The following is a 14,926-nucleotide window of genomic DNA, read 5'->3' as shown; positions in this document are numbered from 1 at the left end:
TGGCGACCCCATTTTCAAGTGTACATTTTTACAGCAAAACAGCAACCAACAGCCATGCTTTAGGGTGATATATTATAGTTTTTTTTTGTCTTTTTATTTTTTTTTTAATGCAACCATAACAGAATGTGAGAAGTTACAAATTACATTGATCAACTGACCATTATTGTTATCTCACCTAAAGTCACTTAAAATCGTAATACTGTAACTTTAATTTAAAATCCTCGCAACCATCATTAATCCTCTTTTCTACAACAAACCACTGTTAAGTCATTTTTTGTAAGCTTAAACATGGTGGTGTTATACTGTAATGTTACATTAAATAATATAACAATAACTCATATGCATTCTCTCATTGTGCCAGAGTCAGGGGTGTGAAATGATAGTTACAGTACACTGAAGTGCTCCTTTTTAGAGTGGCAACCCTATTGACCCATTGAGCTTCCCAGACCATGTAGTATATCTGGGGCACTGAATTATGATATTTGGTAGGGGTGTGAATCACTGGAGGCCGAATGATACAATATTATCACGATACATAAGTCACAATACAATATAATCAAGATTTTGCAACATCTTGTGATATGCTGAATATTGCAATACAATATTTTGCTTTTGATAAACTTTTTTCAATTCCATGTTATGTCCCCTAAGGAAAACTTTGTCAGAGTATGTTTTATCTAATGAGATAAACTTTTAATTTTTATTGCAGCAATATGTATGTAGTGATTTCTAGCAAGTCCTTATAATGTCCCATTTTTTTGAGTCACTTGAACGCATCGCCTGACCTGGCCTCGAGATTCTCTCATCAAACTCAGGTGTGCTGAGTTAGACGAGAAAGGAAAGACGCAATGAGGATACGGTCTTCGAGCGTTTGTTTGTTTGTTTTTTGTGGGGTTTTTGACTTCATTTTGATAAGACAGTCATTAAAAAGTAGTTTAGCTTCACCGTGCAACTCTCCTCACATCCTGCGAATCAGGACATCAACTGTCGAAGCACTCCGGATCATCAAACAAACAGTGAGTACAAACCGTACAAACCATCGCGATTTATCATGTCCATGGCGTCTGTGGGCGGCTATTTGTATTTACTTAAGGGCCGCAAGAGATTTGGTTTCAGTAAATCTGCAAATAATAGAGCGTATTGGCATATTAGTAACTCTGCTGGTCTATATCTTCCCCTGCTGTCAGGTATATAGTGGTCAGAAACTGTTGGGAACATTTTTATGAGGGTCGCTTTATATACTGTATGTTGATTTGCAAGAATGCATCCTGTGCTTGGACATTCCCACTCTTTGACTTTCTCCAACTGCACAGGTAAATGGTTTTAAAGAGTTTAGTATTTTAAAACATGGGTATAAACAATTGTTTTAAAATACTTTGACACTATTTTGTCCGTATTGTTATCCTACGCAGACATGTGCTCCTGTGCTGCCCTGAACAGTTCTCATAATGATGAAACAACAATTATTTTGTTATTATTTATCAACTACATTTCCCATGATCTCTGACTTCTCCTGAGAGCTGTTCTTGTAACAGTAGGCACATGTGGTGAATACTATGGGAAAATACTATGTTTAGAATATTTTGTCAATAAGAATATGCTTTGAACAGTTTTTCCAGAATTACTTAACAAAGAAAAGCCATGGGAAAACTAACTGAATCACAGAAGCTGGTGGAAGACAGCCAAGAGAGGAGGCGGGACTTCAGCATTCAATAACATAAATTACACTACTACTACTTATAATAATAACAATAATAATAATAACAACAATAATAGTAACAATACAGGCTGAAAATATGTGGAATTGTGCTTTATTGTTTAACAAAATGTGCATTAATTTCTGATTCATTAAAATTGTATCTATTGCATGGTTATGGCATTTGGTTTGACAAAGTTTGACCCAAAAATAAGTCACATATCCACCTGGGTCCAACAGTGGACTGAAGTGCATTCATTTCACTGAATATTCATGTGATGCTCAGTGGGCAATACTTCGATTTGATGTGGCTACATTAAAGTGCTTTTTTTTATTTAAAAAGCCAGGAAAATCAAATCATAGCAAGTTGTTTAAAAAAGAAACACAAAAACGAAAACAAAAAGTGGCACTGAAGTTGGCGTCAGGTAGAAGTGCATCAGCGTTTGTGTTGTTCTCTGACAAAATCCTTCCAGAGTTGACAGTAATCTTGAATAGAAAATGTGTTACTCTAAGGAAACGAACATTTATGTCAGAAAGCAGTTAGACATATTTAATAGGTCCTGCTGACAATAGTCCTAAAGTGCTCCAAAAAGACTTCATCTAACTTTATTTTAGTCAGCATCCTAAATGAAGTGCACCATGCTGTCCTCGCACTCTTTGGGCACAGTGAGCTTGTAGTTATGGCAAACTAACTTATAATTCTGTTCATCATTGTTGTCCCAGTATTCAGCCCCACAGACTTTGTACTGAATGGCAAACTGTAACATTGCCCCTGGCTGCAGGAAAGGAGGAACAGGCAGGTGGAAACGAAATGTATCACAACTGAATTCCCCCCGTCCTCCTTCCCAAGTCTTGGTGATGGTGGACATCCAGGAGGCCTTAGTTTCTGAGCAACTCTTCCATTCTGTAAATGAATAGCGGGCAGTAACATCTTTCTCAAAACCCAAATTCACGACCTGAGTGATTCCGATGACACCCAACTCAAAGCACAAAACTCTCTCCAGACACACTTTCTGCGTATAGAGGCGATGCAGGAATCCTTGCTGGTCGCCAGGTTGTTGGTCAAAAACTGGCTTTAAGTATGGCAGCGATATCTCCAGATGCTTTCCATCTGCCAACTCTGCACCCATCAATAATCTGAAGGAAACATGATGTGGGACAAATGGATCCTCTCCAGATTTGAAAATCTTGATGTCCTCCAGGTCAAGCCCCAAAGAGTCAACAAAGCGTACGCCGACATGTCTGCATTGTTTCTTCTGTGTGGCAGAAGGCAGAGAGTGTGAGCGCTGTCGGATGATGGGTTTAGGAATGGGTTCACAGGACCGACTGCGGTGGAACTCGGGTACCTTTGGCTGAGAGACTCTGGGGCTTGGGGGACGGATTGGAATTGGCTTCTTTACTGTATTAGGTTTGTCAGCTCGAAGCATTTCAGTCAGGTTGATAGTCATGCAGGGCCTTGAGACGCTGCTGGAGGAGGTGGACGGCCCCTCCTTTGAAGGTGGAATCCTCTCATGTCCAATAAACCACCCTTTATCCATGTCCTGTGTGATCGGCTTTCCTGCTCACCTGGACAGACAGTTGTAAAGCATAATTTGTTAACATTAGGTTGTTTTCATCCCCAAAACATGCTATTATCTAATGCATAATGACCCAGTTAAAACAGTGTGCTCAGTTAGTGTGCTCTTTTTACATAAAGACGTATGATGATGTGCTGCAAATTTGACGAGAACAACAACTTTGTTGTAAATGTGACAAAAGAAGTGCAGCAGGACGGAAAGTGGGCGTGTACTCTGAGTGTACGTGCATAAATACATGCAGCCGATTTCTTTCTGTGCGCACCTGTAACATTACTTAAACTGCCTTCATGGTTTCATAAAAATAGACGTTGACATCGCCTCACCATTAACAGATATGAATCGTCAGCTGCATCTAAGTTGCAGGGTGTAGCCTCTGCTAGATCCTCCATGTAAAGTCGTGTTTACACGAGCTGCGCGTTTCCGTGCGTCGCGGAGTCTCCGCTGTTGGCCGTAATCACGTAACCAGATCTGTAACTGGTAACCGGCGTCATAACTCTGAAGCAAACATACATGTCTGTAGCCTGTGCTCGGTGGAGATCAGCTCGCAGTTAACAGGAAGCTTCAAACGAATGAGAAAACCACAGACGCCGCATGGGAGATTGAGTAATTTATGATTAGCAGTCGTGTTTGTGTGCAGTGTTTTAACCTTAATTTCTCAATCACAGAGTTGACCCATTCCCCATTTGTAACCATCATTTATCAACAGTAAACAGTATCATTAAAGAGCGTTTGCACGTATGGTTCCATAGAGTGGCTGATATGACTATACTCCAAGTCCCATGATGCACTTGTGAGCTCACTCCGACACAAGCGGCGAGCCAGTCAGCAGCAGGTAAACAAACCTATCTGCCTGGGACTGCGAGCCAAACAAAGCGTATGCGCTGTTTGACCGTCTTGCATTTTTAATGGGGAGGAGGATGACAGTCGAAGAGGAGACACGTCTGCTGTCACCAATTCATTAAAAATAATCGCTCAATTCAACGGAGAGGCGACGGCGAAATAAGAGGACGACTTTAACCTGCAGCGACTGTCGACATCTGCGCATGATGCATTGCAGCACTTTTGAGAAAATGGGTGTTTTTCGCCTCATTCTCAGAATAGAGTATCTGATCCGAGATGTCGGTGGGGTTCTTTAGCTACCGTGTCGTTTGATTGTGCTGGACTCGAAACAACAAGCCGCCCTGGCGACCTGCACCATGGGGCCCATCATGCAGGAGCGCACAGCATCCACGACACTGAAACGCGTCGTCTCCAAAGAGAAGATTCGGGTGAAATATACTGAAAACAGCGGACCAGTAACCAGGTGGGCCTCAATTTCACAGTGACGCATATAAGTCTGAATTAAACTTGTGATGTACTGTGTCTTGGAGGTGAGCCTAACAAAACACTGTCATGTTTCCACAGTTCAAAGAAAGGTAACAAGATGAAGAAAGCAGTGGGCCAGAAAAATGGCCTCCCAAGTCCAGGTCAGGATAAGGACACAGTGTCAACAGTGCAGAAGGTAAGTGATGGCACCTTGCTGAATTAAAGCGATATAATGTCAACATTATATTTGAGGATTATTTTTGTTACATAAGTGACTATGCTAACACGTGTTCCACAGTCTAATGATGTGCACATGCACACTCGCGTGTTTGCATGCACACACTCACACACGCGCGCGCGCACACAAACACGCTCGCACACACTCTTAATTGGTCTTGATCTTCCTGTCGTTTTTTGTTGACCCCATTGTATATTGCTTGAATCAGAGTACTGTAATTTATTATATCAATCGTGATTTATTGTATTACCTTTGGTGAGATATTTCTATGCGCCCATCTGGGGTTCTTACCTTTCTTTTTCTGTATTCTTTTTGACCTGTTTTCTGTTGCTGTTTTTTTAATGGTGCGAATAAATAAATTAAATAATTGAAATTAAAATGTTACATGATACTGTGGGAAAATAAATATTTTAGCTGGTTTAATTTCACAGTATGATTTTGGGTTTGTAGTTAATCTGGTGTGGATGAGGTCACTGCAGGACTACAAACAAAACAGTGACAACAGCATTGCAGCATGTATTATGGGCTACATCATAGAACTCAAGACAGATATAATCAGTTTCTTTAATGATTATTTTTCAGGGTGCGCAGTCCAAAGGTGTCAGGGTCAAATCTGGCTCTACACGCAATACAAGCAAACTCTCCAGGTATGCGTTTGCATTCTTGCCGCATGCTTTACTTCAAGTACAGTAAATCCCTAAATCCTTAACAGCTTTTCCTCATACTTGTCTGACTCCTCCCAGCCCTGAAGAAGATGATGTGAGACCACAAATCCGCAAACATTTATCTGGGCACAGGAAAGAGGAGCAGCGCGAAAACAAACGGGTGCCACAGTGCAGCAACGAGCTCCACCCGAATCGCGGGGGAATGGGGAAAAATCGACGAGCCCTCTCCCTGCCTCTCTCTCCAATATCAGGGCTACGACACATGCCAGCACACCCCCTAACACACTCCCCAGCCCCCACTCCAGAGGCATTGCAGCAGCAATACAACCAGAAGGATGATGACACTGACAGTGCCAGTGATCTGTCTGACTCTGAGAGGCTGCCTGTGCTGCCCTCTCCCTGCACACCCTGCACTCCTCCTCACCTCAACCTCCGGGCCGAGGTCATCAACACTAATGACTTTCCACCGGACTTCCCAGGACCTCACGGGGCTGTGTGTGATGAAGATGAGAGAGAAAAACCCAGCTACAGTTACCCAGACTTTCTGCCTCCTCCCTTCAACAGCTGGAGCCTGAGGCAGCTGGCAGTGTTTCTTCATACAGAAGGCCGCGGCGCCCCCAGGCCCAAGCCTGTGGGGCACTTAGAGAAGTACCTGGAGAGGCTGCTGCAGCTGGAGTGGCTCCAGATCCAAACAGTGCAAGCGGAGAGCAGCCGTCCACCTGGGAGCCGCACAAGGCCACAGGGCTTCCCCTCCGCCACCACCGCTCACCCACCCAGGCCTCACACGGCTCCACCATCCCGACTAAACTCCCCTAAAGGGCTGCGGCACAGCCAGCGCGCCTTCCCATTTACACCCGTCAACAACCCCCCATCGCCTGCTTCAACCCAGCAACAGCACTCCCGCTTTCCAGTTTGCCCTCACTGTCACATTCGCTACCCATTGTGCAATGGAAGCTGCTCTGCCTACGCCTACCAGCGCCACTCAAGGCTCAGCCCACTGCTTGAGCGCAGAGCCAGACCTGGAGCACCAGCAAAGAGGAGCAGCAGCGAGACCCGGGCAACCTCAACAGAAGGTAGGAGCCCAGGAGCACAAGGCGGAGGAGCCCAGACCCCAGTTAGCCCCTCAGCCGGAAGGAGTCATCTCAGGCACATGCAGGCCGCAGGCAATGCCCGAAAGCAACCCCAGGAATCTGGAACTAACCCAAACAGCAGAGGTCAGGTGAGGAAAAGCCGAACAAGAGCTAACTCCGAGACAGATGTTAAGAAGGAGCCTTGTGGCAGTAAAACAGCTGGTGCAGAGAAGCGTGTTTTTGCTGCAAGTAAGAGAGAGGTCAACACTTCCAAGAGAGCTGAGAAGGACTGGCAGAGGACAGAGGTGATGGGTCAGGCCTCTAAAACTGCCATGAAAAGAGCTGCTAAAGAGCCACAGTCTCTCTCCAAAGCTCCGCTTAATAGTAAGCAGAATGGCAAAACAAAAAATGTGCACTTTGTTGCAAAGTAACCCCTATAAACATACTGTATAGTGCTTTACTTAGTGGTTACCTGCTACAGGAGCTTGAACCTATGCTTGCTTTCTGTGTAATCTGTGTAATACTAACATGTTGTAACCGTTGTACAGCAGTCTAAACCTGTCAGTGGTGTACAGCCTTCAAAAGGTCAAAACTAACAAGAGGTTGAGCAGCAAAAATAGAGATAAAACAGCAATGATTTCAAAACATATTATGACACTTAAATAGAGCAGAAATATACACACTGTATTTTATTCAAACTGTACAGTAAGTATACAGTCATAATGTTGTGACAGACGGCTTGTTACGACCCGGAGCACTTTCTAAACACAGCTTTCATGTAAATTGAACTCTGCTGCACTGCACATCATCATCTCTCCGTATACTACTAATGTTGACGAAGGCATAAAATAAGCATCTACTCTACCATTGGACAGCTTTCAGCAAACCATAGTGAAGTTTAACAGATCATTACATTTTAGTCAGCAAATGCTACCATAGCCGTTACTAGTGCAGTTTGTGATGTAGGAATGTATTTGTTTTCTTACTTTACTTGATGTTGCATTTTATATTTTCTTTGGTGCCTCGTGTTTTAATTCAGACATTTGTTCAATTAATGCATCTTTGGCTGAAAAGGAGGAGGCGCAGTAAGTGGTGATGTACTGCAGTGATGTAATGAGTTTGACATATTTGTGCAATGGTTTAAAATTTTTGGTTCTAAGGGCTTTTCATGTTTGAACAGCTTGAATTGTAGTCTCTGATAATATGCTGTATTTTGCATAGAGCTGAGCTCTTTCTATCATTGAAGACAGTGTAATGTTTGCTACGAATGTAAATGCATATTTTTCCAGATTTTATATACCATAGTTATATTTATGGAAAGTGTTGTGGTTGACTTGTGATCATTGTCATTGTCATTATTATGTTTACATTGTCATGCACAAAAGCAAAATATTTAGTCAAAGCTGAATGTAACCTAATGTCTACTGTGCTGTACCATCTGCCCTTCCCTGTAATTCAGTGGAATTTCAACACAACATAGCTGTTATGCTGGTAATGTTATACATATCACCTCCATATCACATTGCATACTTGAAGTCTGTAGAGCATTGTGTTTACATTAGAGTGTCTTATCTGTTTGCTGTGATTTACCATGGGGACTCTACATTGCTGTAAATAATGTGATATGTATTCAGATTGCACCTCTTAATAATCATGTAAAGTAACAAAGCCATAGATGGGGGGAGGTGTTATTATAAAAATGTACATTATGTCAACACGCACGCAGAAAGATTGTGGTATGTATTTTCTCAATGTTGAATGCAAGTATTTGTAAGGCATAGAAATAAATGTTTTGCACTCAAGGGATGTTGAACCATTAGCCACTCTTTGTAAAACACGAAGGAATGATACACTGTTCACAACTGTGTTTATCTCTGAGACACTGCTAAAATCCAAAATGTAAAGATCCCTAAAGGTCCAGGGTGCAGGATTTAGTGGCATCTGGCATTGTTAATTGTAGGACTGAAATTTCTCCTGTGTGCATGTAGGAGAACTATGGTGGCCAACACAGAAACGCAGAAGTGTTTGGTTTGTCCCCTCTGGGCTACTGTAGAAATAGCATGGCGGACTCTGTAGAAGAGGAAGCACTCGGTCTGTAGCTACAAACGGCCTACTCTATGGTAGGGTTCTGATTCTTTGCCTGAGCCGGGCTATCCTTTCTCATTTCCCCCCAGGCTTGAATTGGGTTGGATTCTTGCAAATGTATATGTTTTTTTGTTGTTGTTATTGTTGTTTTTTAGCTCTTGTGCATAAATGGCAGAAGTTTAATTGGACTGAATCATGAGGGAAAGAGAGAGAAAAAAGGAGAGCACTGCAACAAAGAGGAAGAGTGAGGGGAAAACGGAGCAATGCAGTCCGAACCAGGGGGAGAGGGATAGAGCATGCGCGAGAGGGCCAGAAAATGAGAGAGAGGTGGGTGGCAACTTGGTTAACAGGTTTTGTTCTGCCTCCCCAGCAGTGGAAGAGATGTGCATAACATACAGCAAAGAGTGGTGACCATATGTGTGCTGCATTGCCATGGACCGCTGTGTGCACTTGATGCACTGAGGGGCGCAGCCTGCTCTGCCAAACTTGTCCAGCACGAGATGACAGATTGTTGAAATAAGGAAGTGAAGAAGAAGTGGTGCAAGTATAAAGGTAAGCCCTTAGCTTGTAACACATGTTTAATTTTAAGAAAATAGAGAATAATGTATGAAAAAAATAGCATTTATACTTTTTACAGTAGAAGTTTTTGATATGGGGCTCAGGCCCAAAGCTGCTGCCGTGGATCTAGCTCAGGTCAGGCTTGGACAGAAACTGTGGATTCATGTAGGGTCAGGCCTGACTTTTTTGGGCCTGCTCAGAGATCTATTCTAAGGTAATGAAAACACAATGCTTTTTAGTTTCAGGTGAATATAAACTAAAAAAAACAAAGTTGTGAATATTGTAATTCATTATCTACCAATAGATGCCCCTAAAAACTGCACAGTCAACCATTAACTCTGTACTGGTAAGGATTACAAGGTTTGCTGTAGTTGTAAGGAAATGTAGTTTTCATTCATGAAGCTCATTTCAGCCTTGTAATCTGATCAAATCATCACAGAGAGGTCGTTTTGTATGAAAAATTATTAATGTTTTGCAGTTATTTGTATTTGCTGTATACTCCCAGACACATGGCAAGTACTGTAATAGTGGCATAAACATGATAAATGTGTTACAACCTCTTCTGGCCTGGAAATGGTTTTAGAAGCCGGCGAAGCTGCTTCTCTCTGTCATTCACACACCCTGCAACAAAGAAACGGTATTTAGACATTTGTAGCAATTAGTAGTAATAGGATGATCAAATACCATGGTCTTAATTTCATGCATACTTTTGCAAATACATTTGTTATTACATCTCAAAAAGGTTAGCATTAGCAGCACCGTCAGGTTACCTAAGTGTGTGTTGGCAGTGAAACACGAACTGCCAAATGTTTCTAGGTTGACATCCTCTCTATAGACGGGCCCATCGTTCCACATGAGATCATAGCCACCCACTCTTTTCTCCTTGCCAGTCAGCCTAATGAGAAAACACAGTTAACTGGGACGCAGCACCAGCATGGCGGCAAGACATAAAAGGAGCTCATCTTATCTTCTTCTGTACAGTATTCACCTTATGGGCTGAGGGTAATTGTAGTAAATTACTTCTTGCAATGACACAATCTGTTAAAAGGTGTCTTTCCACCCATTCTCTTAACTTTAAATTATACCATAACCCGAGACCTACTTACTTCAATTTTTTTATAGAATGGGGAATATCATTAAAGATTGAGATGTTTTAATGAATGGAGGGACAGAGAGCCCTCACATCTTGTTTGCTGATGACAAAAGGGCAAACACAAAATGAGAAAGAAGCCTTTACCTTCCCTCCATATCAACAACATTCAGTGTGTCTTCCAGCAGCCGGCACTTCATCTCATAATCCTCTTGACTACTGGGTGTGTGTGACGGACTCGCGTTCACTTCAATTAACCACCTGAGAAAAGATGGAGGTGATGACATTCACCAGACATTTGCTTAGCGTTTCGAGCAGGCATTAGGCCAATCCATGGGCACATCTGCAGCTCAATAAAGCTTGTTTGGTACGTGCAAGGAAGTAAATGAATGTTACAATAGAAAGAGGAACGGTCATTGGTGTGTATTTTGTTATTTACAGCACATGATTAATGCATACCCAACAATAGTTGAGATAGGCTGTGCCAGATTTATGAGTTATCTCCAGAGCCAACGCTAGCAGATTTACTGCTTTGTTTTGGAGTATTCAGGATGGCAACCTCAAACGTGTGCCATGTTTACTTGTCTGTACATGTGTTTGTCTGTCCCTCTTGGTGAGCATGCATGCCGAAGTTTGTAGGCAATAATGCACTTACGGTTTGAGATTCTGATCCAGCAGAATGTCATACCCATAGAGCTCAAAGCAGTGTTTGTCATTTATTATGACCTTTTGTACACTCTGTAGACTGCGGACAAAGATGTTATCCATCTCTTTGAACAGGGATTCTACTGTCTCTCTGCCGTGTTTTGCAGTTAGGTATCTTCGAAGCTGTTGCATCTGCCACTTGCATCCCTATTTAGAGATGGGTGAAACAATGTAAGATTAAAGAGGAGATACAAGTTGTTAAAGGGGAGACCTTTCAGAATAACTGCTCAAAATATGCAGCAATACAGTCTTTCACCCATTCTCTGGGGTTCTTAAATTACACACCTTTTCAGGATCGTAGTCTGGCGCTGTTTTCTGAACAGCCACATTGGTGAGGTGCATATCTGAAGAGAGGCACTAAGTAGAATTTGGGAACTTTAATGACATAATCACACTTTCCATGGGGATGAGCATGAAAGGGACAAAATTAGGAACAACAGCCTCAGCAATTGGGTCAAACCAGGCTATTTAAAACTGACTTTGCTTGAATAATTCATTAGACAAAGGCTCATCTTGTTAAGGGATGACTCAGACTATCACATAAGTGTATTAACATTCACAATGGAGGAATGGAGGAAAAGAAAAAGAAAAAGAAGTACCATTACAGCAAAACAAGGATACACTTATCATCAATACTGCTAAGGGAGAAGCGAGTGCTTGAGAAGCGTCCGAAGCCATCTCGATACAGCCAGGCCTTCAAGGGAACATACTGAAATACAAAAACACATGCACAAATGCTGATTCAAGCATGCAGCAAAATTTACATTTTTTTAAATTAAACATGGTGATTTGCAAGGTTCAGTACGCACTGATGTAACCAGCACATAGACCCTCAGATCAAATTTCCGGCCTGTGGAGAGAAAAAGCATAAAAAGGAAGCAGGGATATAAATCTAATTGTATTGCTCCGTTTCACAGTTTGTCCATTTTTTTAGTTTTTCTTGATGATTTGTTAGTACATTTGATGTTTTTTTTTAAATTGTATTGTATTAACAACAACAGCATATTTTCCATTTAGTTTATTACCGTTAATGAGGTAAGGGTTCTCTATATAGCGTTGTGCCACATAGCTTTCCACTTGAGCTGCATCCTTCTGTTCCTCTGAGCGAGTGCCATCCTTTTTGAACACACAGTTATTAATCTGAATATGTGGATTTATGCAGAATGTCTGTTTTTAGTTTTTTTAATTTACGCCCAATTCATTGAAAAAAAAACACATTACCTTCTTCCAATCCATGATGTCTTTCAGTTTCCTGAACAGGAATATGCCTTTCCCTTGAGATTTTGCTACCTGAATAAACATACCAATTAATTTTTCAAGACTTAAATGCATTTTGGTGCTAACTTAAAGGGGAACTACACATATTTTTAGAATTCATACATTTTGTTGGTCTTAGAAAATAAAAGAAGAGTAAACTTTAATAACTGTCTCCCAAATCCCAAAACTCATAGGGTTTTAGCATTCTAATATAGTGTATAAAGTTCAGAGCTGCTCCATAGGCAGTGAATTGGGAAATGCATTTCAGATGAGACAGAGAGCAGCCAGGATAATGTTCTGAGTATTTGGGTACTTTTTAATGTTTAATGCCACAATAGAATAGGGCTCATTTGGGTTTAAGAAAGTGAAAAAAACATTCTGTGGGTTCATGAAATCAGTCTACCATAGCAGCTCTAGACTTAAAACTTTATAACATCACACATTTTAGACTTACTTCTCTGGTTTCTTGCTCCGAGAGACATTTGCTCATGTTCACATATACTAAATGAACTTCCCCAGGCCATGGAAGTAACACTGAAATTCTTAATGTAGGTGGACTGTATTAAACTGGGTTACATCTAAGGTGTACTTTAACTAACCGGCTTCATGATCCAGGTGCTGCCAGGGCTTCTTTTGAATTCCTCTACAAAGAGATGATATTCACTGGGCAGTGCAAAGGTGCAGGGGAAAAAATCACATTTGGATGCCTCCATGCGGCCAACATCTCTTTCAAGATTTTTCCGGTATCTTTTGAGGTTTTTCACCATGAGGTTTTTTCGAGTCAGCTGTTGAACACAGAAAATAACTCCCTGACTTTTGATGGTATGAATGATACAAGATTAGTACTTGTAGAAATCTTCTTTTGTAGTCTTAAAGCATGCCAGACTTATGCTGCCTCACCTCATAATGGTTGCGGAAGTGGTTTATCCTTACATGTTCCTCCATGTAGGAATGATCAAAGTTCTCCCTGAGCCAGCCCACATCACACCAGTTGAAGTCCCACTCTCCTTCACTGTAAGAGAAAATAGATAACAGTTTCAAGCCACAAATATGATAGAGCAGCCGATCTTATGGTAAACAGACAACACTACTCACTCTTTGACCTCAATCCAACCTGGCCTCTGGCGCAGGACATCCTGGATGGTGTTGAGTAGGCCACATTTGTAGCGCACACAAGTTCTTCCTTCACTGAGGAGACACAACACAACACAACACAACACAACACAACACAACATAACATAACATAACACAGTCACTAGTTTGTTTGCAGCACTGTTAAACTGCTGTTTATTTGCAACCAATTTAAGAACAACACTCACCGCTCCTCACTTTTGTTATAGTCATATGAACCTTTGTATCCAGAAGTCTGTAATGATGAAGAAAGCAAATCAATATTTAGTCTAATTTCCATGGTCTTGATTACAGTTTTGCAAACTGCAAATTACAAATTAAGTAGCAACTCCCCTAGTTTACTAATTACTTGCTAACTAGCGTTACTTAACCCTAAACCGGCTACTTAATTACTTGCCAATTGTTCCAGACGTGTGTAATCTTAAGCACAACCATGTACTATTTTATATTAACTTACGGGTGTTAACGCGAGTCATTCACACTAATAACCTTAACCTCACAATTATCTTTTCAGTAAAAAAGCCCACAAGGCAACATTTGCACACAATGCTTTGTATTTACCTTATACTTTGACATATGGGCACACTATTAAATATCAGAAAATTAGGGTAGTTAACGAGCGCAATATTAAAAACTTGCGATGGTAAGTAGCCAGTTAGCCGTTAAGCTAGCTCGTCGTAGCAGTGTTTGACAACTGTTGTCATGGTAACCATATCACCACAGGGCAAAGCGGTTTGCTTTCCGTAGAATTGCATAAGATAAGAATTTATTTATTTTTTAAAAAAACTTTACTTAAAAAATACAACATAATAAAATGCTTACAGATACAAAGGTGAAAACAAAAATGCATACATATATAAGAAAATAAAATAAAAGAAAATAAAAGAAAAAAATTACATTCATATTCATGCCAGCTTAAGCCACATTACATTGTAATCATAATAAATGTAAATAAATAATAAATTGCTAAAATTCATTAAGTGCAGGAAAGTGGGTTTGGTATGTGACCATTTTTTCTTATGAGTATGGAATTTTTTAACAAATAATAAAAAAAATGTGTGATATACGAAGCCAAATGTAATCAGTGTTGTAGTGTCTGTCCTGTGACACATTAAGCTGAAATTAATCACCCTGCTGATGACTCAAATTGCCAGGCTAGATTAATTATCACAGTAATAAATAAATAAAGCAAAGACCAGAAGTCAAGTTTGCTGTCATGATTATTTATGACTATATTTTTCAATATCTTCAAATCTTTATCTTTAATCTTCAGATGAATATAGAAATATGACATCATGTCATGCCAACAAAAGCTAATTATACAAAATAATAATACAATGATAAAATTGATAATACACAAATATATCAATGTGTGTATAATGTGTGTATATTGGGGTCATTTTTTCTTTTACTTTGCTGATGTGGGTTTAATCAGTGTGCTTTGTAAATGATTTTGACATTTCATTCAAAAGTCTAACATATTTATAACAGTATCAGATAAAGCAGTTAGTCTTGATCCGTCAAATTTTATTCTAGTTATCAGAAGTCT

At 40.7% G+C, this 14,926-nt stretch overlaps 3 protein-coding genes across 5 annotated transcripts; 1 reads left to right on the top strand and 2 right to left on the bottom strand.

Annotated features, from left to right (window-relative positions):
- Positions 1-762: 762 nt before the first annotated feature.
- fam217ba (family with sequence similarity 217 member Ba) lies at positions 763-8,357 on the top strand. Of its 3 annotated transcripts, none has more exons than XM_088082286.1 (5): positions 763-1,016; positions 4,410-4,576; positions 4,678-4,774; positions 5,399-5,463; positions 5,560-8,357. In XM_088082286.1, exons 1-5 carry the CDS (start codon positions 849-851, stop codon positions 6,980-6,982), a joined length of 1,920 nt encoding a protein of 639 aa, XP_087938412.1. In that variant the 5' UTR covers positions 763-848; the 3' UTR covers positions 6,983-8,357. The 3 variants fall into 3 exon arrangements, with proteins under 3 accessions (XP_087938412.1, XP_087938413.1, XP_042348231.1); XM_088082287.1 differs by having other exon boundaries at positions 4,370-4,576; XM_042492297.2 differs by lacking the exon at positions 763-1,016 and having other exon boundaries at positions 4,066-4,576.
- Positions 1,796-3,849, bottom strand: ppp1r3da (protein phosphatase 1, regulatory subunit 3Da). Its single transcript, XM_042492298.2, has 2 exons — positions 3,597-3,849; positions 1,796-3,262 (listed from the first exon to the last, which is right to left on the bottom strand). The coding sequence occupies exon 2, from the start codon at positions 3,232-3,234 to the stop codon at positions 2,320-2,322; it is 915 nt and encodes a 304-aa protein (XP_042348232.2). The 5' UTR covers positions 3,235-3,262; positions 3,597-3,849; the 3' UTR covers positions 1,796-2,319.
- Positions 8,358-9,458: 1,101 nt separating the features above from the next.
- On the bottom strand, positions 9,459-14,926 carry ttll9 (tubulin tyrosine ligase-like family, member 9). The gene is made up of 14 exons (XM_042492544.2): positions 13,939-14,926; positions 13,566-13,612; positions 13,342-13,434; positions 13,147-13,258; positions 12,846-13,031; positions 12,211-12,279; positions 12,015-12,105; positions 11,799-11,839; positions 11,611-11,698; positions 11,275-11,333; positions 10,940-11,136; positions 10,432-10,545; positions 9,965-10,089; positions 9,459-9,815 (listed from the first exon to the last, which is right to left on the bottom strand). Exons 1-14 carry the CDS (start codon positions 13,951-13,953, stop codon positions 9,745-9,747), a joined length of 1,308 nt encoding a protein of 435 aa, XP_042348478.1. The 5' UTR covers positions 13,954-14,926; the 3' UTR covers positions 9,459-9,744.

This window comes from Plectropomus leopardus, chromosome 9 (genome assembly GCF_026936395.1).
Source record: "Plectropomus leopardus strain MGB_pleo_1.0 chromosome 9, ASM2693639v1, whole genome shotgun sequence".
Lineage (NCBI taxonomy): Eukaryota > Metazoa > Chordata > Actinopteri > Perciformes > Serranidae > Plectropomus > Plectropomus leopardus.
The sequence above is the reverse complement of the archived record's forward strand: the minus strand, read 5'-3'. Positions and strand labels throughout refer to the sequence as shown.

Coding starts and splice junctions, on each gene's coding strand:
- fam217ba (XM_088082286.1), top strand. CDS start 849: ATGAGGATACGGTCTTCGAGCGTTTGTTTGTTTGTTTTTTGTGGGGTT. Junction 1,017..4,409: donor TCCGGATCATCAAACAAACA/GTGAGTACAAAC, acceptor GGGGTTCTTTAG/CTACCGTGTCGTTTGATTGT. Junction 5,464..5,559: donor AATACAAGCAAACTCTCCAG/GTATGCGTTTGC, acceptor GACTCCTCCCAG/CCCTGAAGAAGATGATGTGA.
- ppp1r3da (XM_042492298.2), bottom strand. CDS start 3,234: ATGGATAAAGGGTGGTTTATTGGACATGAGAGGATTCCACCTTCAAAG.
- ttll9 (XM_042492544.2), bottom strand. Junction 12,280..12,845: donor GCACCTGGATCATGAAGCCG/GTTAGTTAAAGT, acceptor ATGTTTATTCAG/GTAGCAAAATCTCAAGGGAA. Junction 11,699..11,798: donor TCTATGTGCTGGTTACATCA/GTGCGTACTGAA, acceptor TTTGTATTTCAG/TATGTTCCCTTGAAGGCCTG.